This window comes from Gopherus flavomarginatus, chromosome 20 (assembly GCF_025201925.1).
Source record: "Gopherus flavomarginatus isolate rGopFla2 chromosome 20, rGopFla2.mat.asm, whole genome shotgun sequence".
NCBI lineage: Eukaryota > Metazoa > Chordata > Testudines > Testudinidae > Gopherus > Gopherus flavomarginatus.
Window position 1 is genome coordinate 3,753,635 of NC_066636.1, and position 26,473 is coordinate 3,780,107.

The 26,473-nt window shown below is 59.9% G+C and overlaps 2 protein-coding genes across 2 annotated transcripts; one reads left to right on the forward strand and one right to left on the reverse strand.

The window, feature by feature from the left end:
- Nucleotides 1-1,572: 1,572 nt before the first annotated feature.
- Nucleotides 1,573-17,180, forward strand: LOC127037943 (B-cell receptor CD22-like). Its single transcript, XM_050930148.1, has 11 exons — nt 1,573-1,629; nt 3,719-3,843; nt 4,262-4,666; nt 6,382-6,672; nt 7,094-7,360; nt 8,966-9,229; nt 9,673-9,936; nt 10,310-10,390; nt 13,968-13,994; nt 14,779-14,916; nt 16,293-17,180. Exons 2-11 carry the CDS (start codon nt 3,726-3,728, stop codon nt 16,334-16,336), a joined length of 1,899 nt encoding a protein of 632 aa, XP_050786105.1. The 5' UTR covers nt 1,573-1,629; nt 3,719-3,725; the 3' UTR covers nt 16,337-17,180.
- Nucleotides 17,181-19,124: 1,944 nt separating this feature from the next.
- On the reverse strand, nt 19,125-26,223 carry LOC127037998 (TYRO protein tyrosine kinase-binding protein-like). Its single transcript, XM_050930320.1, has 5 exons — nt 26,052-26,223; nt 22,822-22,842; nt 21,846-21,983; nt 20,868-20,914; nt 19,125-20,356 (listed from the first exon to the last, which is right to left on the reverse strand). Exons 1-5 carry the CDS (start codon nt 26,110-26,112, stop codon nt 20,294-20,296), a joined length of 330 nt encoding a protein of 109 aa, XP_050786277.1. The 5' UTR covers nt 26,113-26,223; the 3' UTR covers nt 19,125-20,293.
- Nucleotides 26,224-26,473: the final 250 nt, after the last annotated feature.

A 26,473-nucleotide genomic window follows, 5' to 3' on the forward strand; every position in this document is an offset into this window, starting at 1 on the left:
AGGCGCAAAGGAGAGGGGAACAAGGCAGCTTTCAAATCCCAAATTGGAGACAGGCAGGAAATTCCCGGCTCAAGTCAAAGTTAGGAAAACCCGGCATTTGACAGCAGCAGTTCCCAGCCCTAAGTGTCGTCTGGGCTGCAGCCGGGCTCTGCAGCCGCTGGGGGCCGAGCACTGGGCGTGAGCTTGCTTCAGAGGGTTTTTCCAGCTCCCAGAGGAGGGTGGATACAGGCCAGGGCGTTGACGGTGGAGTCTCCTCGGGTTCAGGGTCCTGGCAGCACAGAGAAGACCACGGCTCGCAGGGACCTCGGCCGGGCTCAGTTAGAATAGCCCCCCAGGCTGCTATAATCGCCTCCATCATCATGCGAGGGGCTGGCGATATCCCCGGAGAGCAGGATTCCTGCTGGGGACACAGAACGACACACGGTGGGAAAGAGGGTCTGAAGAGCAGCGATCACACCCCCAGCTTGAGGGGTGTGTGTGTGTGTTTGGAGGGAGGAGTGGTTAGAGCAGGGGCTTGGCAGCAGGGACTTCTGGGTTCTATCCCTAGTGCTGGGAGGAGTCTAGTGGTTAGCACAGGGCACTTTGTTCTGACCCCATTGTGTCGCTCTCCATTCCCTGCTCTGTGGGCAGGGCTTTCCAGCATGTCGTGCTAGGAATGCTCCTCATCCAGGGCTCCTGCATTGCTGCTCCCAAGCGTGCTCAGGGGATCTGGGGCAGATCCAAAACATCTGCTGATGGAGGCAGGAAGGGCTGGGCCAGGCCAGGAAAGGGGCCAATAGACAGAACCAGGGACAGCACTGGGGGAGGGGCTCAGTTTTGCCATTGAAACGATGTGCCCCCAATTTCTGGTTTCGACCCCTCGCTCCCCTGAACACATGGGCTCCATTCACAACAAAGTGTTTTTCTTTCTGGCCACTTTGCAGCTAGCGATTCCCCAGGGGCGGGAAAGGGGGACAGGCCCCGCCAGGGTGAAACCCAACCCCTAGGGGTCAGCGCTGCCCTGGGCCCAGACCGCAGCCCCACAGTGCTAAGGAACCTGCAGCCCAGGCCAGGCTGCCCCTCGCTGTAATTCTGTCTGTGCCCACATGGGGGGGGACATGGACGCGGGGCCAGAGAAGGACCCTCTGCATGGGATGGGGCTGAGGTTACAGGTAGGATTGTATATTCCACCCCATCCCCGTGCCCAGGGCACGATCGCCCCCTATTGTCAGTGCCCCAGGCTGACCCCAGGTCTGGGCTGAGATCTGAGCAATTAGTGACCTTTCTATTCCCCTAGTGCTGGGCTGGGGCATTGGGGCCAGCCCTGCCTGCCAGGGGAAAGCCCCCCACCCTGCTCCCTGCCCATATCCCCTCCATGCCCGGATCGTGCCCACCACTGCTTAGCCAGAGAGAGGAAAGTGAAAGGACTCAGATGCTGCTAAACAACCCCCTGCATAGCAGCAAAAGGGGGAATTTGGAGCCTCCTTTCAAGGTGCTCTGTGGCCTGGCCCCCAGCTCACCTCCAGGGGGACCCGCAGAAATCTCACCCCCTCCCCGCCCGGTGCCACTTCCCCTTTTGGCCTCCAAAGCTGCTCAGCTTCCCCCGGCCAGATTGGCTGCTGGAGCCACGGCTGCAGGACGCGCTATAAGGTAATTGCATGTTCTCCTGCTGACGGGAGTGGAGGCTAGTGGTTAGAGTGAGGGGCTGGGAACCAGGACTCCTGGGTTCTTTTCCCAGCTCCATGCAGCCCCATTGTGCCGAGTGCCCTCCAGACCCACAGAGAGACAGTCCCCGCCCTCCTGTGCTCCCAGGCAAACCCAGCCCCTTGGGGTGCACCGCGACTCAGGAGAAACAATCAACTAGAGGGCAGGGCACTTCATAGCAGGTGTTGGCAGAGCTCCCCCCATCCCCCACAGCTCCGTGTGTGCCCCCCTCCCACCACCTCTAGGTCAGGGACTCCCTGAAACCTCTTTCCCCTTAGCAGGGGCTCTCGGTGCCCCCTGTTTCCCCTCTGCACCAGGGTCCCCCAATCTAACCCCCAGGCCAGGGATCCTCTGAGCCCCCCATTCCCACCTCCCCCATACCAGCTCCCCCCATGCCAGGGGCTCAGTCTGTGCCCCCTCCCCATTGGGACACTGGGCAGAGCTGAGCTGGGGGTGGGGTGGAGCTGGAAGGCGTCAATGGTACCCCCAGCTGGTTCTCAGATCTACTGTCTATTCCAGAGCCGGCTGGAGCTGTGGCTGCTCTGACCAAATGAGGGGAGCTCTGTGTGTCCCCCATTTCTCTCCATCTGGTTGGTCGATTGCCTCCCACCCCCAATCAATAGGTCTCTGCTCCTGGGAGCCGTGAATGCTCCCTGGCACTAAGGGGTGCTGTGCTGCTGAGGGCGGGGTGGGGACACTAGGGGGCGCTGTGCTGCAGGGGATGGGGTGGGAGGTGCTAGGGGGCGCTGTGCTGCGGGAAGGTGGAGGCTGTACAAGGTGCTGTGGTGCAGGGGGCGAGGTAGAGGCAATAGGGGGCGCTGTGCTGAGGGGGACAGGGTAGAGCACTAGGGGGCGCTGTGGTGCAGGGGGCGGGGGTGGGGATGCTAGGAGGCGCTGTGCTGCAGGGGGTGGAGGTTCTACGGGGTGCTGTGGTGCAGGGGGCAGGGTAGAGGCGCTGTGCTGCAGAGGATGGGGCGGGGGCGCTGGGGGAGCTGTGCTGCAGGAGGTGGGGTGGGGACACTAGTGGGTGCTCTGGTGCAGGGGGTGGGCTGGGGACACTAGGGGGTGCAGGGGGCAGCGGGGTGAGAGTGCTAGGGGGCGCTGTGCTGGGGGGTGTGGAGGCTTTACGGGGTGCTGTGGTGCAGGGGCGGGGTAGAGGCACTAGGGGGCGCTGTGGTGCGGTGGGGATGCTAGGGGGCGCTGTGCTGCGGGGGGCAGAGCAGGGGCAGTCAGTGCCGATTCTCATGCCCTGAGGCTGCTCTCCCACGTCCTCCCCCTCACTTTGGTTAGCTCAACACCCAGAGGAAGTGGCAGCGTCTCTGTGACAAAAACGCCCCGGCCGAGGCCCAGCCAGTGACCCTTGACGTGGGGGAAACAGCTTCTCTGGTGCCCTGCGCTGCTGGGAAGTGGGGGAGGGGCGTTGTCAGCGCTTTTCATCCCCCAAGTGGGGGATCAAACATGAGGAGCAGCCGGGGCCCATGACGCTGGGCTGTACCGTGCCCAGCCTGCGGCGATGCCCACAGCCTGACAGCAGGCGTGTGGCTGGGTTCCCGCTGTGCAGCTGGGAAACTGAGGCACAGGGGTGAATGAAAGACCCTCATTCACAAGTGGTCTCAGAGTTTTGGGCTCGTCTGCTGTTCTAACCACTAGACTCTGCTCCCCACCCAGAGCCAGGGATTGAACCCAGGAGTCCTGGCTCCCAGCCCCCACCCCCAAACCAATTAGAGGCATCTGGTGTGAGGTCCTGGGGAGTGTGGGTGGGTTTGTACCAAGACCTCTAGTAACAGCACCCAGTTCAGCAGGGTGTGTAACGGTTCTCCTCCCTATGTAAATGTGATGCCCTTTGTACCACGCCATGCGCGACAAACCCATCCGGCAGCTATTTCATCTGCCTTTTGGTTAGTCAGAGCAGGGGGACTGGGACCCAAGACGCCTGGCTTCTCTCTCACCCTTGAGGGGGGAGCAGGGTCTAGTGGTTAGGGCAGGTAGCGGGTTCCCTGCAGTCTCCCCTCTAGCTGGTCTCTCTCCCCTCCAGGTGGTTGATGTTGCTCTGGGTCATCGCAGGAACCAACCAGCCCTTCGCTCTTTCCTCTGCTCCCTGGCGCCACGGCTGCCCTGGGGTCACCATGAGGCGTATCATCTGGCTGCTGTTTCTACCAGGTAAGGCCCCTTCCCCTCGCCCTGAGCATCTGGCTCCCTCAGAGCCCTGGGGACCCGGCCAGGGGGTCACAAGCCCAGGGGGAGATGTTCCTCTGTGAGATTTACTTCTCTTGCCTCAGATTGATGCAATTCAATGATAGGGGGCTGAGCAAGGATTCAGGACTCCTGGGTTCTATCCCTGGCCCTGGGAGGGGAGCAGGGTCCAATGATTAGAGTGGGGGGGCGGCACTGGGTGCTAGGACTCCTGGGTTCTCCTCATTGTACTGATGGGAAAACTGAAGCCCAGAGCCACACCATGAGCTAAACAGGGAATTTAGTGCTGGGAATCAAACCCCGATCTCCTGAGTCCCAGTTTGGCACTGGAAGCACCCAGCCAGCCTGCCCCTCGCTGCCATCTCTGTCACTCTGCTGCTTCCAGGCTTCCTGTGTCAATGTGACCCACCTGTCGAGGTCCCCGAGTCCCTGATCGCTTGGACGGGGGCCTGTCTGTCCATCCCGTGCCGCTATAAATCATGTGTCGTGAACTCCATAAAGACAAAGAAATTGATCATCAGCTCCCTGACCTGGTACCTGAACCCTGTGTATGACTTTGAGAAGAAAGATTTTAGTGGCACCGTCCTGTATAAACACAACGTCGCCATCAGCCCGGCCTTTGCAGGGCATGTGAGGTTCCTGGGGGACCTGGAGAGAGATTGCAGCCTACAGCTGTCTGACCTGCGGGCCAGCGAGAACGGCTCATACGGGCTGAGACTGGTCATCTCGAACCCTAGGAAACAGGAGGAGGAGAAGAAGTGGATGACTAAGATCAGTGTGAACGTGATGGGTAAGAGGGAAAGTCCTCTGCTTCCTTGTAGGAACAGACTAAAGACTCATAGCCCACCCCCCTGCTTTAACCACTCAACCCCACTCCCCTCCCAGAGCTGGGGAGAGAACCCAGGAGTCCTGGCTTCTAGCCCCCGCAAACACTAGACCCTGCTCTGGTAGCAGCCATCACTGGGGACGCAGCTCAGTGCGCCTGGGATGACATCCAAGCCGGCTGTTCCTATTTTCTCCACCTCTGTCCCATCCCTTTAATGAGGCAACGACTCTCACTAAAGTCTGGGGCTACAGCCAGCCTTGAACTCCCTGTCTGCACGAGAGCAGCACTGACCTCTTCTAGTAGAGCTAAAGGAGATGGGTCCTCACCTAGTGGAAGCAGTAGGTTGTTATCCCCTGTGCTGTTCAGCAGAGCCTCTAGCAAAACAGAACAATGGTTTGGGTGGAAAACTTCTAAGTTTCTTCTGTTTTATGGTGTTTTTCCACATTTCTCCTGAAATATTTTACCCACAAATCTTGAATTTCACTTTTCGACTTGCTTTTTATTCCCTTTTCACCCCAAGTGCAGCACGAGGAAGGATGTCGGGGGTTGGGTTTTGTTATTTCATATTTTCCCTTTTCCTTGGGTGTCCCAGGGAAAGTCATTTCAGCTCTCCGTGCCTCAGTTTCCCCAAATGAAAATCAGGGAGAATAATCCTTTGCCTGTTTCCACTGTGGTCTCTTTGGGGCAGGGACTGTCTCTCGCTGTGTCTGGGCAGCGCCCTGCATAACAGGGCCCAGATCGCACCTGGGGCAGGGACTCTACCGTAACGTACCTAATGCATTAGGAAGAGAGCCTGTGATGCGAGCCTTTGTATCAGAGGCCTGGTATGAGACAGGCCCTGCTCACAGAATGGGGCAAGAACAGGGCTGATCTTGCAGAGATTCACATTGCTAAGTGCTAGGCACAGAGCACTCACGCAAACACAGCCCGATATTAAGTGGTACCAAGGAAGGTACAAAAACCTTCCCCCAGGATAAGAGGCACACACTGACCCCTCCTAACAGATCAGATCAGGCTGACAGTATGGAACTTGTTTATAGCAGAGTATAAGGATGTATCTAAGGTTTTGTCTACACTAGGCACCTTTCAGCGACACAGCTGTGCTGCTACAGCCCTGCTGCTAAGAGGCGTGCAGTGTAGCCACTGTTTGTCGGCAGCAGAGAGCTCTCCTGCTGACAAAAAAATTCCATCCCCAAGGAGTGGCAGCGGCTTTGTCAGCGGGATAGTGCTCCTGCCCACAAAGCACTGTTCAACCAGCACTTTTCGTTGGTAAAACTTTTGTCATTCGGGGTGTGTGTGTTTTTTAACACCCCTGAATGACAAGTTTTGCCAATGAAGTTCCAATGCAGACAAAGCCTCAGAGGGAGACTCTTTGGCCAGCCAAAGGGGCAGTGGAAAGTCCCACCATGGACTGAGCTGCCTCCATTGTCATGGGCAGACATATCTTAGTGTCCTCATAGAGTCTTCTGGGTGCTACTATCATGCTTTGTCGACAATAAACCTGGCCTGGTGCCTTCATACCTTAACGGATCTTGTGGTCATTGGGTGGTTCACTCAAGGTGTCCGTGCAGAGCTGGGGCAGCACACAGAGAGAACACACACATGCAGCCAAACATCTAACACCACCTAATAATAAAGTGTTCTCCATAATAATTTTTCTCTTTGTCCCCCTGGCACAGCTTCACCTCCAGCTCCTCAAATCAAAGCACCCAGCGAGCTCAGGGAGTCAATCCCGGCCCAGGCAGTTTGCTCCATAGCCTATTATTGTCCTGACTATCCCATAACCCTGACGTGGGTCGGTTTGGGGCATAGGACCTCTGAGCCCACCACAAGGACGGGCAGTGGAAGGACCGAGAACACACTGACTTTCACGCCCACCTGGCAGGACCATGGGACAAATGTAACCTGCCGGCTCAACACCCGGGCTGGGACACCGAGCTCTGACAGCAGTGTGGTGCTGGACGTGAAATGTGAGTTGGTGGGGGGGGATTTGAACTGGGCGCCCCTGGGTCTGACAGCACCAGCCCCACCAGTAGCTCTGGCACTGACCCATAAGCACCCTAGGGGCTGCATTTCTTGGGGGGCACCAGGGAGGTGGATATGGGTCCAGATGGGTGGAAGCAGATTGGCCAATGGGGTGCGAGCTGGCTGTATTTTGAAGGAAGAGTGGGGCCGTCCCACTGGGCAGGGATGGGCATGAGGGTCAGTGCCAGCGCCCCCTAGAGGGGAAAGGCCCAATGCCCCATTCCCCGTCCCCCTGAGCCAGCTAGTCTCTGCCCTGGATGGGAGCTGGCGCTGCCTGGAGGGGAAAGGCCCAGTGTCCCTTTCCTTGCCCCACCTCTGGACAGTGTCCATATCTCAGCTGTTCACCTGCGTGTTGGTTTGCTCCAGATGCCCCTAAGGGAGTCCAGGTGAAAGCGACACCTGGAGAGATCATCCGAGAGAGGGACAGACTCATGCTGATGTGCATAACCAAGGGCAGCAACCCCCCCGTCTCCACATATAACTGGTATAAGGACTCACAGCGGCTGCACCAGGGGCAGGAACAGAGGCTGGAGTTTGAAGCCAAGGGGGACGAGCATTCCGGTTCCTATGTCTGTGAAGCCGTCAATGAAATAAGCGCAATCCGATCCCCAACGCTGCAAATAGACATCCAGTGTGAGTGTGGGGGCTGGGGCCAGATGGGAAAGCAGGGTCTGTGGAACTGCCTGAGACTAGATACCTCTGCTAAGCACAAGGAGGGAGACTAGGAGGTTCTTCCCTAGATGCTTGTGATGTGGTCATCAGAGGAGGTGAAATAGGCAGGGCTTGTGGCATTGGAAAAGACAGGAACTAAAGTTAAAGGGGAATCTCCATTAGCTCTTAGCAGTACAAGGCCTCTGACACACAGCGTGACAATTCTGGTTCCAGCCAGCAGAGGGCAATGTGCCTAGTCTTACACACAGAGAGACAGATCTGACCCATTCCCTCCAGCAAGGGGAGAGCTTACACACGCAGAGCAGGATTCAACCTCTCCAGCATGGGGCAGCAAGGACACACACACACACACACTTGGGAGAACAAGACAAACAAACCACAAACACTGGAACAATTTATTTTATTGCGCTCAGGGGCAAACAGGAGAAAAATGGAAAATGTGTCATTTAAAAAATGTGACATTTCCCCTGTCCCCCATATCTACCCATTTTGAAGCAGAAGCGACATGGCTGTTTCAAACATTTGCAAGTTTTTTCAACCCGTCACCTCTTGGGAGAGCCAGAGAGTGTCTTCCGCCTGAATGAATTCGGCAACTCATGCTTGGTCTATGGCATTTGCAGAAAATAATGTGTAATGCAAGAGTAATATTCACTTTTGAGATGAAATGTCCCGGATTGTGCTAAAAAACCCACAGACCACAAAGCACTTTCCCGCCCCCCGCCCCCGCAGCTTTTGGAGACAGACAGAAAATTGTCACAGACAGATAATTCGTGTCACTGGACAATTGGTTTGGTTTTGTGGGCTGGGGGTGCAGCCCGCTGAAAATCCAAACATATTCAGGGTTTTGAACTTTTCCTGAGACCGTGTGACAGGGTTCACTCGCCAGAGCGGTGCCTCCTGCTGGCCGTCTGGGGGATTAGCCCCCTCTTGGTGATGTGTCGCCCGTCATCGTCACCACCTGCAGACCTGCTGCGCCTCTAACCTCTGTCTCTGCTGCTTGAGTTCCCTGGGCCACGTCCTCATGGTCCCAGCATCTCCTTCGTCCTCTTCTCAAGGCCTCCCAGCCTGCTAGGAACCCCGTCTTCTCTCCTTGGGCACCCTGCAGACACTGACTGTCTCTGCCCCCGCCCCTGCAGCTACTTTTATATGAGCCCTCTGAGACCTGATTGGCTGCTCCATTCAGTCGCTCTCTGATTGGCTGCTTTTAACCCCTTGCTTTCCAGTGTGGGGTGATCACTCCATCACAAACCGGAAAATGATTTTTTTTTCCACTGGAAATGTCTGGGGCGTTTTCATTGAAAACACAAACATTTCAGATGTAACCCTCCAAAACTTCCTGAGAGAAATAATGGCCATTTCCCCAAATCAGGCAGGGCTGTGCATTGACACTGCCTCCGTTTCCCCACCCTACCTCTAAAGACAGGATGGGCCCGTGCATCAGGTGTTCACCAGGGAACTAAGTTCAGTTTGTTCTCTGCCACTGGAGTCTCCGGGTAACCTTGGTCAAGTCACTTAGGGTTTCCCCACAGAATAATCCATTTAAATCAGGGCCTTTTTATTCCCCAGATGCCCCAAAGGACGTGCATGTTGAACTGGTGACAGGCTCTCAGATCCAGGAAGGGAACACGGTTGTGCTCAGCTGCTCCTGCAGGGCTCATCCGCCCATCAGCAGCTACACATGGTACAGAAACGGGCAGCACATCCCAGCACAAACCCAGCAGGAGCTTCGCTTCGACAAGATCCATGCCAACCAGTCCGGTTCCTACCACTGCAAGCCTCAGAACAGAGTCGGGATGTCGGAGTCGCCGGCCATTACAGTCGACGTACAGTGTGAGTAGCCAGGGGACCAGCAGGGGGCACTGCAGCTGAGTGGGGTATCCAGGATCTGCACTCCAGCTTGGCAGGGCAGAGCCTGCATGAATCCTGGAGGGGCAGGAGCTGTAGCCTTCCTCTAGGACCTCCTTCCGCCCTCTGCAGAAGCACTGGTGTGAGAGATGGGATCCCGGTATGTACCTCAGCACCCAAGTTCATGGGTGGGATGCTCTCCCCCTCCTGCCTCACAGAGCCCCTGCTCGGACACAGGACCTCAGTGCAATGGAGCTGGGAGTTAACACCCGGGGATAGTTCCCCCCTCTCGGAGCAATGGGCTCAGGCTCTCTGCAGACTCAGGCAGGCGTTGGCTATGCTTGGGGCACTTCCCTCCTTTTTATTTCCTGCCTATAACCTCCCCACCTCGAACACCAAGACACATCCCGACCTGGATTCTTTTCCAGATCCCCCCAAGGAGGTACGAATCACCCTCCAAAACCCCCAGCGCATCCGGGAAGGCGATGCTGTGATGTTCAATTGCTTTGTGGGCAGCAGTAACCCCCCGGTGACCAAATATACGTGGTACAAGGATGACACCCATTATCAGGAGACCCAGGAGAGCGTCCTGACCTTCCCTGCCACAAAGGAGCGGTCCGGTAGCTACAGCTGTGAGGCTCAGAACGCGATCGGCTATAGACAGTCTCCGCCTGTCTCAGTGGATGTGCAGTGTAAGTAATCACCTCCTGGCTTCCCAGGCAGAGTCCTCTTGGGATTTTCTGCTCCAAAATTTTGAGGAAAAAAATTATTTGTTCTTCCGGCTCAACATTTTAATTCCATTGGTGCTTTTCAAAGAGCAAAAAAATTCAGTTTTCTCCCATTAGAAAAATCGTCTTTGTCTCTCATGTTTTGGCCTTTTAAAAAATACTGCACATGTGGACGTTGCCATGATGGGCAGGTGTCTCCGCGTGCCCCCCCACCTCCTTGCACTCAGCAGCGTGTGCTGCCAGGCGGGACGGAACTGGTGGCCGGTGTGCACCCCGGTCCGATCCAGTCCCCTCACCAGAGCCACTGGGGGACCTGACTGAATCGGGCGTTTTGCAGATGTTCGTGGGACGCCGGCCGGGAAACCCAGCAGCCAGGAGGGATTGCAGGCCAGCGACCCCTGGCTTCAGGAGGCATCACGTAAGCAGAGCTGAGACAGGGCGTGATGCTCTTGGCCCGGTTTTTCTCCTTTGACGACACCTCTGCCCTCAATAGTGCGGGTGCTAGGCCAGTCGGCTGAGGGGCAGGAATGTCGCTGCATTTAATGGTCAGTAGAACACCCAGGGTGAGCGTAAGTGAAAGCAGAAAATCTCCGACTCTCCGGAGTCCCGATCGCAGGCCGTATTATGGAAGGTGACAGAAATCGCTATATTGTAGGGCTTATTCTTCATTAGAAAGGCAAATCACTAACCTCTAGCTGGGCTGGCTTCGGTGCAGGGGCGGTCGCTGGCAAGTTACGTAGCCAGAGGCCATTCTGGGAGTGTGCGGGGTGGGTAGTTGTCTTCTGGGGATGCCTAGGGGAAGCAACTCCTAGTATAGTCACCACCTGTCAGATTTCGAGGGTTGCTATCGAAAATCCGGCCGGAGTCTCTGGTGAGGACAGAAATTCATGGCTTGTGCAGATCAGTAGTTTAGAGCTGGCAAGAGTAATTCTGTACCACAGAACTGGGGAGTGGATTGATTTCCCTCCCCTCTCCTCTCCACCTAGCTTACACCCACGTAACCTTAACTCTGCCCCTGGGATTGTGACCAGACAATATTGGGATCGCCCCAGTATTAGGGGCTGTGTCTTAATGAACAACTATCCCCTCCCCACCCCACCCACAAACAAAAAAGGGTCCCAATTTTTCACACTTGCTCTCTTGTCACCTTGCCCCCAGGTGGGTTGGTTGGAGCAGCTTGGCAGAGATGTGACTAGGGCATGGGGTGATCTTGGGGGGGGGCCTGCACTCCGTGGGGAGTGTCTGTGAGCCGCTCTCTGTGCCCCCTGCCTGGTTGTGGGGTATTGGGAAAGGGGCGCACATGTATGTTGCGAGGGCTGGCGGGTCTCACGGGAGCGCTGCGTGGGCTAGGTTGTGTCGGCAGTGGGGCAGGGAGTTTTCTTGCCATGGGGTGAGCCCAAGGCAAAGGGGCAGTAAGGGTTCATAAACGCCGGGTTCTGTCCATGGTGCAGGTGAAGGGTCTGAGGGGTGGGGGCTCCTGCTCAGCGCCAGGGCGTGTCTGTGACAGGGCAGGGAGGGGGGTGGGCGAACGATCACAGTGAATTTCAAAGCCAGCTGAGTGAGGCGCGTTCGAGGGAGTCAGTTTGTAAACAGAAACCTGCTCCCAGGCCGCACAAGGGCTCAGCTCACGTGGTGCGAGGAGAGACTGGCAGAGCCCAGTCTGCGGCAATCAGCCGGATCCCCGTTGGAGTCAATGGGGCCAGACCCGCAGCTGGTGTCACAGCAGGGGAGCTGGGAACCAGGACTCCTGGGTTCTCTCCCTGGCTCTGGGAGGGGAGGGGTGTCTAGTGGTTAGAGCAGAGGGGGCATAGCAACAGCCTGTGGCTGGCAAATGTGACTCAGCCCCTGCGCTCTCCACTCCCCCACATCCTGTGCGTCTTTGCCATGGTCTTCCTGGGCCGTGCCCCAGCCCCGGATGTGGGTGACTGTGGCGGGTGCTGGGCTCCAGAGAGAATGTCACAAACATGTAGCAATCGCCTGGCCGCTGCTGGAGGGGAGAGTGGCTGAGCGCCGGCTTTGCTGCCCGTAGGCCTGCCCAGGGCGAGCTCATCATGTGGGGCCCTGCCCTGCCCTTCCTCTGTCTCCTCATTGGTGAGTGTCCACCTGGCGCCTGGGGAGAGAACCCAGGAGTCCTGGCTCCAACCCCTCCGCCCCTGCTCTAATCCACTAGACCCCATTCCTCTGGCAACAGTAGGGAGAACCCAGGAGTCCGGGCTCCCAGCCCCCCAGCTCTAAACCACTAGACCCCACTCCCCTCCCCATGCCAGGGACAGAACCCAGGAGTCCGGGCTCCCAGCCCCCCTGCTCTAAACCACCAGACCCCGCACTCCTCCTCGTGCCGGGGACAGAACCCAGGAGTCCGGGCTCCCCGTCCCCACGCCCTCCACTGTAACCCACTAGACCCCCTCCGCTGGCAGCAGTGGGGAGAACCCAGGAGTCCTGGCTCGCGACCCCTTTGCCCCCTCCCCTCTAATTCACTAGATCCCTCTCCACTGGCAACACTGGGGGAACCCAGGAGCTGGGGCTCCCAGGCTCTGGGGACAGATGTGGGAGCTGAGGGCATGGCGGGCTGTGACCCGAGGGGAGTGTGTGTGTGTGGGGGGGACAGAGGATGGCCCCTGGCAGGGAGGGCAGCAGGGAGGGGGTTGGGCCGAACCCCCCAGGGAAGAAGGTTCGGTCGAGCTCCTGCTGCTGCCACATCCTCTTGTGCAAACCCCAGGCTGGGACCAGGGACAGGGAAGTGTTTCAAAACGTCCCTTTCACTTCCTCTTTGCTGCTGAACCCCACCAGATGCTGCCTAGGGGGGGTGAACACACCTGGCTCCCCCCCACAGAGTGGCCATTCCCCACCCCTCAGCCCCCACATATCCACAGCCACAGCCCCCCACAACTGGGCAAGGAAACTGGGTACTGCTCTGTACAGCAAGGGGGGCTGTGGGTCAGAGCTAGGGGGTGGGGAGCCCAGAGCAGGGCTGGCGGGGGGCTGTGGGTCGGGAGTGAGGGACACCGGAAGAGCTGTGGGGAGGGGAGCCCAGGGCTGGGCTGACGGGGGGCTGTGGGTCAAGAGTGAGGGGCACCGGCAGAGCTGGGGGGTGGGGAGCCCAGGGCTGGGCTGGCAGGGGGCTGTGGGTCAGGAGTGAGGGGCACCGGCAGGGGTGCGGGTGGAGGGGACAGGCCTGGGCTAGCAGGGGCTGTGGGTTGGGAGTGAGGGGCACCAGCAGAGCTGGGCGGTGGGGGGAGCCCAGGGCTGGGCTGATGGGGGCTGTGGTTCAGGAGTGAGGGGCACAGGAAGACCTGGGGGTGGGGAGCCCAGGGCTGGGCTGGCAGGGGGCTGCGGGTTGAGAGTGAGGGGCACCGGCAGAGCTGGGGGGTGGGGAGCCCAGGGCTGGGTTGGCAGGGGGCTGTGGGTCGGGAGTGAGGGGGACTGGAAGCCCTGGGGGGTGGGGAGCCCAGGGCTGAGCTGACGGGGGGTTGCGGTTCGGGAGTGATGGGCACTGGCAGAGCTAGTGTGGGGGAAGCCCAGGGCTGGGTTTGCAGGGGCTGTGGGTCGGGAGTGAGGGGCACCGACAGAGCTAGGGGGTGGGGGGAGCCCAGGTCTGGGCTGACGGGGGCCTGTGGGTCAGGAGTTATGGACACTGGCAGAGCTGGGGGGTGGGGAGCCCAGGTCTGGGCTGATGGGGGGCTCTGGGTCAGGAGTGAGGGGCACTGGCAGAGCCGGGGGTCGGGGGAGCCCAGGGCTGGGCTGTGGGTCAGGAGTGAGGGGGCCTGGGGGGGAGGGCTGCAGTGGGGGGGAGCAGAAGGAAGCCCATTGAATTGCAGGTGAACGGAGTTTTGGGGAGGGAATTTCTTTCGGGTTTTGATCGTTACTGAGTAACCCCCAGGGAACGGGCGGCCCGAGGGGGGGTTAGAGCGTGGGGGGGGCAGAGGGGGGCAGGGGGGGCACAAGGGCAGAAGTGGGGCTGGCGCTGGATCAGGCCGTTTCCTTTCTCTCCGCAGCAGACGCCGTCTCCGCCCAGGGACAGGGTGAGTGAGAGCGGGACGGAGCCGAGCCACGGAGAGCGGGACTGCGGGGGGAGCCGCCCCCCCCATAGCACAGGGCTCAGCCCCTCCAGCAGGGGGCGGCAAACACACTGACCCTGCTGGGCGCCCCCGCCCTGCTCCCCGCAGCCCTGCGCCCCCTGCTGAGCCCCCGCACCCCGCTCCCGGCAGCCCAGCGCCCCCTGCTGAGCCCCCGCCCGCTCCGCGCATCCCAGTGCCCCCTGCTGAGCCCCGCACCCCGCTCCCCGCAGCCCAGCGCCCCCTGCTGAGCCCCCGCACCCCGCTCCCCGCAGCCCAGCGCCCCCTGCTGGGCCCCTCCACTCCCTGCAGCCCAGCGCCCCCTGCTGAGCCCCCGCACCCCGCTCCCCGCAGCCCAGCGCCCCCTGCTGAGCCCCCGCCCGCTCCGCGCATCCCAGTGCCCCCTGCTGGGCCCCTCCACTCCTTGCAGCACAGCGCCCCCTGCTGAGCCCCCGCACCCCGCTCCCTGCAGCACAGCGCCCCCTGCTGAGCCCCGCACCCTGCAGCACAGCGCCCCCTGCTGAGCCCCGCACCCCGCTCCCTGCAGCACAGCGCCCCCTGCTGAGCCCCGCACCCTGCAGCACAGCGCCCCCTGCTGAGCCCCGCACCCCGCTCCCTGCAGCACAGCGCCCCCTGCTGAGCCCCTCCACCCCGCTCCCGCCGCCCAGCGCCCCCTGCTGAGCCCCCACCCCGCTCCGCGGTGCCCCTAATGCCGCGCTGCGCTCTGGGGCTCACAGCCGCTCTCCCGCAGAGCCGTGCGGGGATTGCTACCAGATCCAGACGCCCGTCATCGTCGGCCTGGTGATCGGAGACCTCATCTTCACCCTGGTCCTCATCGTCGTGGTGTATCACTGCACCAAACGCTGCGGCAAACCCACGGACAACAGCGGTGAGTGTTGGCGGGGAGATGCCCCATCCCTCCCCCCCTGCCGGGACCCCCCCATGCCACCCCCTCTGCCACTGCCAGGATCCCCCCGCCTACTGCCCCTCCCCTCCTGCCGGGACGCCCCCATGCCACCCCCTCTGCCACTGCCAGGATCCCCCTGCCTACTGCCCCTCCCCCCTGCCGGGACCCCCCCAAGCCACCCCCTCTGCCACTGCCAGGATCTCCCCGCCTACTGCCCCTCCCCCGCTGCCGAGATCCCCCCCATGCCACCCCCTCCCCCCTGCCAGGATTGCCCCCCATACCACCCCCTCTGCCACTGCCAGGATCCCCCCGCCTACTGCCCCTCCCCCCCTGCCGGGACCCCCCCATGCCACCCCCTCTGCCACTGCCAGAATCCCCCTGCCTACTGCCCCTCCCCCCTGCCGGGATCCCCCCCATGCCGCCCCCTCTTCCACTGCCAGGATCCCCCCGCTTACTGCCCCTCCTCCCCTGCCGAGATCCCCCCCATGCCACCCCCTCTGCCACTGCCAGGATCCCCCTGCCTACTGCCCCTCCCCCCCTGCCGGGACCCCCCCATGCCACCCCCTCTGCCACTGCCAGGATCCCCCCGCCTACTGCCCCTCCCCCCTGCCGGGATCCCCCCCATGCCACCCCCTCTGCCACTGCCAGGATCCCCCTGCCTACTGCCCCTCCCCCCCTGCCGGGATCCCCCCCATGCCACCCCCTCTGCCACTGACAGGATCCCCCTGCCTACTGCCTCTCCCCCCTGCCGGGATCCCCCCCATGCCACCCTCTCCCCCCCTGCCAAGATTGCCCCCCATACCACCCCCTCTGCCACTGCCAGGCTCCCCTCGGCCTACTCCCCCTTCTCCCTGCCAGAATTTCCCCCCATACCACCCCCTCTGCCACTTCCAGGATCCCCCTGGCCTACTGCCCCTCCCCCCTGCCAGAATTTCCCCCCATGCCAACCCCTCCCCACCTGCCAGGATTGCCCCCCATGCCACCCTCTCTGCCACTGCCAGGATCCCCCCACCTACTGCCCCTCCCCCCCTGCTGGGATCCCCCCCATGCCACCCCCTCTGCCACTGACAGGCTCCCCCCGGCCTACTGCCCCTTCCCCCTGCCAGGATTCCCCCCCCAACCCCTCCCCCACTGCCAGGATCCCCCCAGCCGGTTGCCTTCTGCCCCGCTGCTGGGATCCCCACCAGCCTGTGTGTCCCACATCACCCCCTTCCTCACTGGACCCCGCCATGCCACCCCCTCTCCTGTTGCTGGGATCCCCACCCCCACCCCACCCCCTGCTCCGCCGCCATTTCCCCTCCTCCCAAATCAGACTGGCTGTTTGCTAACCGATGCTCTTTGCTTGTCTCACTCTGCAGAAGACCAGAAGGTTTATATGAACATGCCTGGAAGAGTCAACTGACCCTCCTCCCCCACCAAGTACCTTGCTGATCCCACTACTGACGCCATCCCTGCCACCGGGGGAGAGACATTCTCTGCAGATACCAGCACTTCCTTGCCCCAACACATGGGACATGGGGCCTTTCCCCTCTGGGGGTGCTGGCTCCAATCCAGTCCCAGGTCGGGGGACTGGCTGGCTTGGCGCCAGGGGAGGGGTTGAGAAATGGGACACGGGGGCTTTCCCCTCTAGGGGGTGCCAGCTTGGGGGGGGCTGATGTGGTCAGGGATTTGGGGTGCAGTCAGGTGGACTCTTGGCTCCCCAGTGTCCCCTGCTGTTTGGTGACAGAATCACATGCCTTAGCCCCAGTTTGGGTGTAGCCTGGGGTTCCCAGTTTCATGGCCAATCCCAAGGGCTTTCCCCAGTTTGGGGATGAATGTAAAGGCAGTTGATTTGGGGGGCTCACATTCCCCTTTTGGGGGGTTGTAGTTTGGGGGGGGATTGAGCCCTGGAGGGAGGACTCTGGAACCAGCTCAGGGGGTGCAGAATTTAGCTCCATTTCAAGCAGGGGACGGGCTGGATCGGTGGGGGAAACATCCTGATTGCCAGAGGGACCCCCCAGATCTGTGTGGGGGCTCACGTTGGGAGGGGCAATGAAAGGGAGCCAGTGAACTCCTGGGCTAACGCTAAGGGAGGGTCAACTTTTGGGGGTGCTACCCAGCCACCCTCAGGGATGGCAGGAAACAGAAGACACCCACCTCTGCCCCCACCCGACCCCCATCAGCCCCAAGCGTCAAAGGATTTGGAGCTATAAGCCGCCTCACTGCTTCTCTTCAGCTTTCCCATTAAAACAAATGGGGCCTGTTTATTTTGACTCCAGTGGTGCTTTATTGCGACTCCCTGCAGCCTGGTGCCCCCTACTGAGCCCCCACCCTGTTCTCTGCAGCTCAGTGCCCCTCTAGGGGTCGCTGGCTCCAGTCCAGCCCCAGGGCAGTGACTGGCTGGCTCTTAGGGGGGACGGGGAATGGGACACCAGGTCTTTCCCCTCTGGGGTCACCGGCTCACATCGTTTGGGTCTGGCTAGCTCAGGGGTGCAGGGAATGGGACACGGGGCCTTCCCTCTCTAGGGGGCGCTAGCACTTTAGCGATCTTAATTACAGGCATGACTCACCCGGTGCTGAGATGCAGCCATCTCTGGGGCGAGGCAGCGGGGTAACAGCCGCACATAACACCTCATGGTGATGGCTCACCAGGTGCTGAGATAGAATCATAGAATACCAGGGTAGGAAGGGACCTCAGGAGGTTCTAGTCCAACCCCCTGCTCAAAGCTGGACAACCCCAACTAAATCATCCCAGCCAGGGCTTGCTCAAGCTAGGCCTTGAAAACCTCTGTAAGCAGAGTCAGGATGAGCTCTACCTTGATATCTGGTGGTGAATTATGGGGAGGGTGGAAAGGAATTTTAGGTATTTGCATTGGCACACCCACCCCACCTAGCATAGCCCACGGCAGCCTGGGATGGTTATTTTGACAGCTCTGGGATCCCCAATTTCTTTGTTATTGGGGCTGGAGGAATAAAGTGTTGTCACCCTGATTATGTGAATGAGGAACTCAGAGACTGCTTTATGACATAGAGATGTCTCTATCAATTAAGTAGCACTTGCTAGACAAGGGACATGGGTGCCAAAACCCATTGAAATGAGAGAGGTTGGGGACTGATGTGTCTGCCTGATGGCATGGGCCCCTTTTGAGGGTCTGGAACACCAATGGCAGCACCTCCTTTCTCCACTGTTGAAGAGCAGAGCTAATTTTGATTCCATTAGGAGTCCATCTAGAGGCTGCTGAGCTGAATTCATGTTGGGCCAATGGTGCACCACTGGGGCTCCCCTACTACAAGCTGAAATCACTAAAAGAGCTAAGCTTACTGAGCTGAGATCACTGAGGGCTGTGTTAACTAGTGGGGGAGCCTGAAGATCTATCGCTAAGCGGCTGGCAGAGCGGAGCAGTTTGCAGCATGTTGGAGCAGCCATGGAACAGTGAGCGGAGTGGAGCGGTTTGCGGGGACGGCTGAAGTGGCTCACGGGTCGGCTGGAGGAGCGGCACAGCTGGTGGAGTGGAGCTGGTCGTGGTGAAGGCTGCAGCAGAACTCCACGGAGAGGTGGAGCAGTTGTCCCTGACCCACGTAGGGTGCCCCTTAACACCCTGTGTGTGCCCCCCCCATTTCCACCCAGTCTCGAGGGGGAGTAAAACTCTGCACATAAACTTTTGAACTCTGGGGTGGCACTGACCAGAGACTTTCGGGTTGTTGGACTTTGGGGTGACTGGACTTAAGACCCTAAGGGGGAAAGGACATTGCCAAACGTACTTGGAGGTGGGTTTTTGCTTATGGTTTGTGTTATAATCCTGTTTGTGGTGTTTCTCCAATGTGATGCTGCATTGTTTCCCTCCTTTATTAAAAGGATTTTGCTACACTCAGACTCTGTGCTTGCGAGAGGGGAAGAATTGCCTCCTAGAGGCGGCCAGTATGTGAGTGTCCCAGGTCACTGGGTGGGGGCTCGAGCCGGTTATGCATTGTGTTATTGAAAGGGAACCCCTGGATACTGAACCCGGCCCTTGTTGCTGCCAACTCAGAGGGGCAAAAGGGTTACACCTCTAAGGATGGAGATTCCACCACCTCCCTAGTTAACCCATTCCAGTGCTTCACCACCCTCCTAGGGAAATAGTGTTTCCTAATATCCAACCTAGACTCCCCCACTGCAACTTGAGACCATTGCTCCTTGTTCTGTCAACAGATGCATCTGCCTCTGAGGAAACTCTCAGCAAATCAGCTTTATTAAACTTGAAATTGTACCAAGCACTTCAACACGAACAGAAACAACAAATTTGAGAAATTCCTGGCTGAAAAAACTTTCTTAATGTGGAAATTGGCCCAATAGCTTTAACCAGGAAAAAACGGCAACCAAGCTTTAACCAGTCAAAAAACTTTTAACACTGACCTAGGGCCAGTGATAGCAACAGGAATGGAATGGAGAAAAAACTATGATCATTCACGAGCTAAAAAATTCATTTAAATAGAAACAGGACAAAGAATTGTGAAAAAGCAACTTTGGAAATTTCCAGCCAAAAAACTTTGTTAACATCAGCCCAAGAACTTTAATGGAAAAAAAGCAAGTCAGGAAATTTCCAAGCAAAAAACCTGTTGCTAACGTTGAAATTGTACCAATAACGTCGGTGAAGGAAAAACGACTAAGAAAATTCCCTGGGGAAAGACGTCGTTAAAGCTGAAATTGTACCAATAACATCGAGGAGAAAACCCAGCAAGGAAGGAAATTCCCAGTCCAAAAACTTTGTTTAGATCGAAAACCCACAACCAGGGACCAGGGTCAGGGTCTTTGTGACCCCCTCACCCGGACACAAGCAGGACACTTCAACTGGAGATTAAATGAGTCCAGCAGAGAGGAGATGCATCTCTGAAAAGAACTTTCCTTGGCGCCCATGGGAGCTTGCGGCCCCCACCCTGCCCTGGCCCTACCCCAACTCCGCCCCCTTCCTGCCCCTATTGGACCCCTCCCCAAATTCTCGCCATGGCTCCGCCTCTTCCCCGAGCGTGGCGCATTCCTCCTCCTCCCTCCTAGCACTTGCCGGGCGAAACAGCTGTTGTGCGGCACAAGCACTGGGAGGGAGGGGGGAGAAGAAGGACGTGGCAACGTGCTCAGGGCAGGAGGCGGAGGCGGGTTGGGGAGCTGCCGGTGGGTGCAGAGCATCCACCAATTTTTCCCTGTTGGTGCTCCAGCCCCGGAGCACCCACGGAGTCGGCACCTATGCGAGGTGGGATCAACGCTGCAGATTTAGGGGGGCTGCATGTTTGTATGGAATGGTGCTCAGAGCGGGTGGCACGGAGCTAAACAACGAAGGCTGCATGGATTTGACACCCTGGCACCAGCTGTTTGGGTGCAGAGCGGGCGTGGGACGGAGACAGGGCATTAATAATTGGCACCCGACTTCTTCAGGTCACTGTAAATATCCAATCTCTGACCCTGGAGCTCCTACAAGAGGAGAAATGGAGAGTGTCAGAGAGGGCTCCTGGGAGCCCGTACTCCTAGGTTCTACCCCAGTGTGGGGAGGGCAGTGGGGTCTAGTGGTTGGGGGAGGCTGGGAGCTGGGATTCCTGGATTCTGCCCCAGCGTGGGGAGGGCAGTGGGGTCTAGTGGTGGGGGGGGCTGGGAGCCAGGACTCCTGGGTTCTATCCCCAGCTCTGCCACCAATTCAAATCACATCCTGATCTGTGCCTTTGTTTCCCAATCATATCCAAACAGGGCTAATGCTATTTCCCTGTCCCCTCCCTGTGCAGGGTCTGGGAGGGTAAGTGATGGTGCCAAGGATCATTCGTAGCAGTCAAAAGCCGAGATCCCTGCCAGCTAGTGGCTGTAACTGAGGGCAAATCCCCAGGCACTCTGGTCAGTGCGGGGCCCTGACACGTGGCTGAGACAAGCCTGGTGGTGATACATTGTGGGGTTGAGGGGCGGGGGGCCAGTGGAAACAGCAGGTCATGCTCACCTGGTACGGCGACTCCGTCTCAGGGGCGGGGGGCTTCTTGACCTCCCCTGGGGGGTAAGAAATGAATGTCCGTCTGTGTGTGCAGGGGGTGAACAGGGACAGACGGACACAGAAAGAGCAGGGCCCATCCTGCCAGCAGGTGGCAGCAGAGACACTCCCTCCCATGCAGTCCCACTCACCCCTTCTCGCTGGGAGCCCCCCCTTTTCCTGGGTGTCCCTGGCCCCCTCCCCAACCCCATCCCCTGGCTGCCCCCGATCCTTCCCCCGCCCCATCCCCGGGTGATGCCCATCCCCATACCCTGTGCACCCCGAAATTCCTCCCCAACTCCATCCCTTGGGTGCCCCCCATTCCCTGTATGACCCCCAACCCCATACCCTGTGCACCCCCAAATTCCTCCCCAACCCCATCCCTTGGGTGCCCCCCATTCCCTGTATGACCCCCAACCCCATACCCTGTGCACCCCCAAATTCCTCCCCAACACCATCCCCTGGCTGCCCCTGATCCTTTCCCTGCCCCCATCCCCTGGGTGCTCCCCGTTCCCTATATGACCCCCAAACCCATACCCTGTGCACCTCCAAATTCATCCCCTACCCCATCCCCTGGGTGATCCCGTTCCCTGTATGATCCCCAACCCCATACCCTGTGCACCCTCCAAATTCCTCTCCTGCCCCATCCCCTGGTGCCCCCCGTTCCCTGTATGACCCCCAACCCCATACCCTGTGCACCCCCCAAATTCCTCCCCCGCCCCATCCCCTGGGTGCCCCCATTCCCTACATGATCCCCAACTCCATCCTCTGGGTGCCCCCCATTCCTTGTATGACCCGTAATCCCATACCCTGTGCACCTCCAACTCTTCCCCTGCTCCACCTCCTGGTTGCCTCTCAATTCCTCCCCTGTCCCATCCCCTGGGTGCCCCCCGTTCCCTGTACAACCCCCAACCTCATCCCTCGGCCCCAGCCCACTCCCCAGTGCCGTACCCTGTGCGCTCCCCCGATGGCGGTGGATCTTGCCAGCCAGGCAGTAGACAGCCAGAGCGATGAGCAGCGTCAGCAGCAGGTCCCCAATGATCAGCCCCGCGATCAGCCCCCCGCTCAGCTGGGGGCAGCCAGTGCAATCTGGGCAGGGGGGAGAGAGAGAGATGAGCATCGAGCCATGGATCTGTGGGGTATGGGGGGGAGAGGAGAGAGGGTGGGGGAGGGGCAGGATGTGGGGGAGGAGGGTAAGGAGATTGGGGGGGCCGGGGAGAGAAGGAGAGGGGGGTTGGGAGCAGCGGGCCACGAGGGGAAGGCTGGAGGTTGTGTGGGACTGCGGTGGGGTGGGGGGCAGAGAGAGAAGGCAAAGGGGGCATAAAATGGAGTGTAGGCAGCTGGGGCAGGAGGAAAAAGGCGAGGGGTGTGGGGAGCAGGGGGTTGAGACCAGAGCGGTGGGGCACAGAAGGGCTGTGGGGGCAGGGAGGGGGTGGGGGAGTAGAGATGCAGGGGGGCAGGCAGGGAAGGGAAGCAAGTTGGGGGGCAGGGAAGGAATAGGGTGTGGGGCAGGGAGGGGGAGTAGAGGCAGTGGGGGGCAGGGAGGGGGTGGAAGAGTAGAGATGCAGGGGGGCAGGGAAGGAATAGGGTGTGGGGCAGGGTGGGGGAGTAGAGGCAGTGGGGGGCAGGGAGGGGGTGGGGGAGTATAGACGCAGAGGGCAGGGAAGGAATGGGGTGTGGGGGAGTAGAGGCAGTGGGGGGCAGGGAGTGGAGAGTAAAGACACAGGGGGCAGGGAAGTGAGCTGGGGGGCAGGGACAGAATGGGGTGTGGGGCAGGGCGCTGGAACAATTTGCGCAGTGGGAGTGTGGGGGGCAGCTGAGAGCCACTGAACCAAACTGGAAACCGTGGAAACCCCCTCGAGTCAGGGGGCACGGCCAGGCCCCAGCACCCCGAGTTCCAGCCCCTAAGTGTGGGGTGGCTCCTCACCTCTCTGTGCGTTAACAGGACCTGCAAGACAAAGAAAAGGATCCTCAGTCTAATGGTTAGAGCAGGGGGAAGAGGGGGCTGGGAGCCAGGACTCCTGGGTTCTCTCCCCAACTCTGAGAGGGAAGTGGAAGCTAGCAGTTAGAGCAGGGGGGTCTGGGGACCAGGACTCCTGCATTCTCTCCCCAGCTCTGGAAGGACAGTGCAGGTAGTGAGTGGTTAGACCAGGGAGGTCTGGGGGCCAGGACTCCTGCATTCTCTCCCCAGCTCTGGGAGGGAAGTGGGAGCTAGTGGTTAGACCAGGGGGCAGGGGTGAAAGTAATTTACAGGACTTACCGGTACTGCAGGAGTCCTGGGGGGGCGTGGCCTCATCCAGAAGGGGCGTGGCCTCTCAAGATTTAAAGGTCCTGAGGTACCTGCTGTGGCTGGGAGACCCAGGGCCTTTAAATCAACCAGGGGCTCCCAGCTGCAGAAGTGGCTGGGAGCCCCTCGGGGCTCAGGGGAAAATTAAAGGGCCCGGGGCTCCGGCCACCGGGGGGAACCCCGAGCATTGTGGGGCTGGGGCAGGGATTTAAAGGGCCCAGAGCTCCTGCCGCTGATGGGAGCCCCGAGCCCTTTAAATCCCAGCCCCTGCCCGACCGCCAGAGCCACAGATGGGATTCAAAGGGCTCTGGACTGCCCACAGCTGCGGGGAGCTCTGAGCCCTTTAAATCCCAGCCCCAGCCTGGCTGCCAGAGCCACGACTGGGATTAAAAGACGCGGGCAGCCCAAAGCCCTTTCAATCCCCACAGTGGAAGCCGGTGCGGTCCAGCATGGCGTACTGGCTCTTGCTGGTACACCATACCGGACCGGACTGGCTTACTTTCATCTCTGCCAGGCAGGTCTGGGGGCCAGGACTCCTGTGTTCTCTCTCCAGTTCTGAGAGAGAAGTGGGGGCTAGTGGTTAGAGTGGGGGGGGGGCCAGGAGCCATGACTTCTGGGTTCTCATCCCAGATCTGCCTCAGACTGCTGTGTAAATTGGATTATTAGCATGAGGAGGCAGGCAGGGGAGGGAATCGCTCTTATGGGCCATGTGGCTGCTGGGACGAGCCGAGCGGTCAAGCTCCACAAGGTCCGTTTCCAGGGGCCTATGGCTCCCTGGCTCGCTTGTCGCTCCCCGGCACACCTTGATCCAATACCAATGTTCCCTCCCCAGCTCTCTGTGCTAACATCCGCCTGGGACAGACACGGCTCCAGTTTCACTGTGAGACCTGGGGCAAAGTCACTTCCGAAGGTCCTAGCTGCGAGACTGTCCTGATCTCAGCTCTCCCGGGTCGATCCAATGTTACACCCTGACTTCAGGGGGGGCAGAGCTGGGGTCTGATCTCAGCTCCCCAGGGTCAATCCAGAGTCACCCCCTAACTGCAGCGGGGGCAGGGCTGGGGTCTGATCTCAGCTCCCCGGGCAATCCAGAGTCACCCCTGACTGCAGCGGGGGCAGGGCTGGGGTCTGATCTCAGCTCCCCCTGGTCGATCCAGAGTCACCCCCTGACTGCAGTGGGGGCACGGCTGGGGTCTGATCTCAGCTCCCCTGGGGTCGATCCGGAGTCACCCCCTGACTGCAGCAGGGGCAGGGCTGGGGTCTGATCTCAGCTCCCCTGGGGTCGATTCGGAGCCACCCCCTGGCTGCAGCGGGGGCAGGGCTGGGGTCTGATCTCAGCTCCCTAGGGTCAATCCAGAGTCACCCCTGACTGCAGGGGGGGCAGGGCTGGGGTCTGATCTCACCTCCCCCAGGTCGATCCGGAGTCACCCCCTGACTGCAGCAGGGGCAGGGCTGGGGTCTGATCTCAGCTCCCCCGGGGTCGATCTGGAGCCACCCCCTGGCTGCAGCGAGGGCAGGGCTGGGGTCTGATCTCAGCTCCCTAGGGTCAATCCAGAGTCACTCCTGACTGCAGCGGGGGCAGAGCTGGGGTCTGATCTCAGCTCCCCCGGGTCGATCCGGAGTCACCCCCTGACTGCAGCAGGATCAGAGCTGGGGTCTGATCTCAGCTCCTCGGGGTCAATCCGGAGTCACCTCTGACTGCAGCGGGGGCAGGGTTCGGTTCTGATCTCAGCTCTCATGTGCTATCTGTGCAATGACACCTCACCCCCCGCCCCCGCGTGCAAGTGTTTCCGATCAGTTTGCCTGGCCCTAGCTGCTGCAGACCCCACCCGTGGTCAGTTTCACAGCTCTGGTTTCTCCGCTTGAGGCCTGGCCCTGCTCTGTGTTTGTACTGGGGGACAGCAGGATCCTGCCCCCCATCTCCCTCTTAGGCTGTGTCTAACACCCTGAGGTCACCATGCCACTGGGGCACTGTACCAATGATGCCCATGTACAATAGACCCCTGGGGCTGGCACCAGGATTCCTGGGTTCTCTCCCTGGCTCTGGGAAGGCAGTGGGGTCTAGTGGTTAGAGCAGAGGGGGGCTTGGCACCTGGACCCCTGGATTCCATTGCATTAATGTGACCAGGGTGTGCCAGGGCTGAGACGGCCGGAAGCTCGAGTCTTGTGGCTGAGTATTTTTAAGCACGTTATGGCTGGAGATTGAAGGAGGAAGGATACAGAGAAGTGTGGGGGGAGGGGAGACCCATAAGTAGGAGTTTGAGCCCCACAGGGCACTCAGACAGCTTGTGCACCCCCACTTCCACTGCTAGCTTCATCTGTGCCATCCCATTAACATCACTCAGCCAAGGGAAACTGAGGCACAGAGAAGGGTAAGGACTTGATCAAGGCCCGGCATGGGTGGATCCCAGGAGCTGTGGCTCCCTGTCCCAACCCACACACTCCTGTTCCTAGCTGGCTCCCAGCCTCCCCTGCTTTAACCACTAGACCCCACTCTTCTCCCAGAGCTAGGGAGAGAACCCAGGCGTCCTGGCCTTGCCCGACCCCGTCATGTTGTTCTTTGCTGAGTCTCTCCTTGGAAAGGGGAAGCAGCAGGGGGTGCAGAAGGGGAGGCCCTGGGGGGAGGGAGGTTGGGAAGCCCACAGCAGAGGGCAGGACGAGACAGGACCCTGCTGGGACCATCATTCCTGCCCCCCACCCCCCCAGCCTCGGATGGGTCCCCAGCATCCCATAGGCATCGCTCCTCTGGAGTGCTGGGGAGCTGTTGATTGGTGGGGGAGTCTAGGGAGGCTGCAGGGAGGGGATAGATCTGGGGGAGCTGCAATGCAGGGGAGGTTTGGGAGAGCTGTGGCGGGGGAGGGAGTCAGACTCACCCAGCAGTGCCCAGGCCAAGCCTAGTAGGGCATGGAGGGGTGGGGGGCCCGGAGGTCCCATGGTGCTGGGGTGCGAAGGTGTCTGCCGGGCGCTGGGGTCCCTGCGGGAGGGGCCGGGTGCTGGGGACGGAGCCAAGCGACAGCACGGACAGGAAACCCTCGAAAAGAGGAAGGGATGCGGCCCGGGGGGGGGGGAGCGAGACACCGCAGTGCACAGCCCGCCCCTACCGTGGAATTAACTACTGCCTCCCCACTGTGCCTGGCACTGCACCTCCCCCACCTCACTGCAATCCTCTGCACCCCCACCCCACTGCAACCCACTGTACAAAGCACCGCACCCCATGCCTCCCTGTACTCCACTGCGCTAGGCACTGCATCACCACACCTCACTGCACCAGTCATTGCACCCCCAGACTGTGCCT

Coding starts and splice junctions, on each gene's coding strand:
- LOC127037943 (XM_050930148.1), top strand. CDS start 3,726: ATGTTGCTCTGGGTCATCGCAGGAACCAACCAGCCCTTCGCTCTTTCC. Junction 4,667..6,381: donor GATCAGTGTGAACGTGATGG/GTAAGAGGGAAA, acceptor CCCCTGGCACAG/CTTCACCTCCAGCTCCTCAA. Junction 10,391..13,967: donor CTGGCTTCAGGAGGCATCAC/GTAAGCAGAGCT, acceptor TTCTCTCCGCAG/CAGACGCCGTCTCCGCCCAG.
- LOC127037998 (XM_050930320.1), bottom strand. CDS start 26,112: ATGGGACCTCCGGGCCCCCCACCCCTCCATGCCCTACTAGGCTTGGCC. Junction 22,843..26,051: donor CTTGGCCTGGGCACTGCTGG/GTGAGTCTGACT, acceptor TTTGTCTTGCAG/GTCCTGTTAACGCACAGAGA. Junction 20,915..21,845: donor CCATCGGGGGAGCGCACAGG/GTACGGCACTGG, acceptor CTTACCCCCCAG/GGGAGGTCAAGAAGCCCCCC.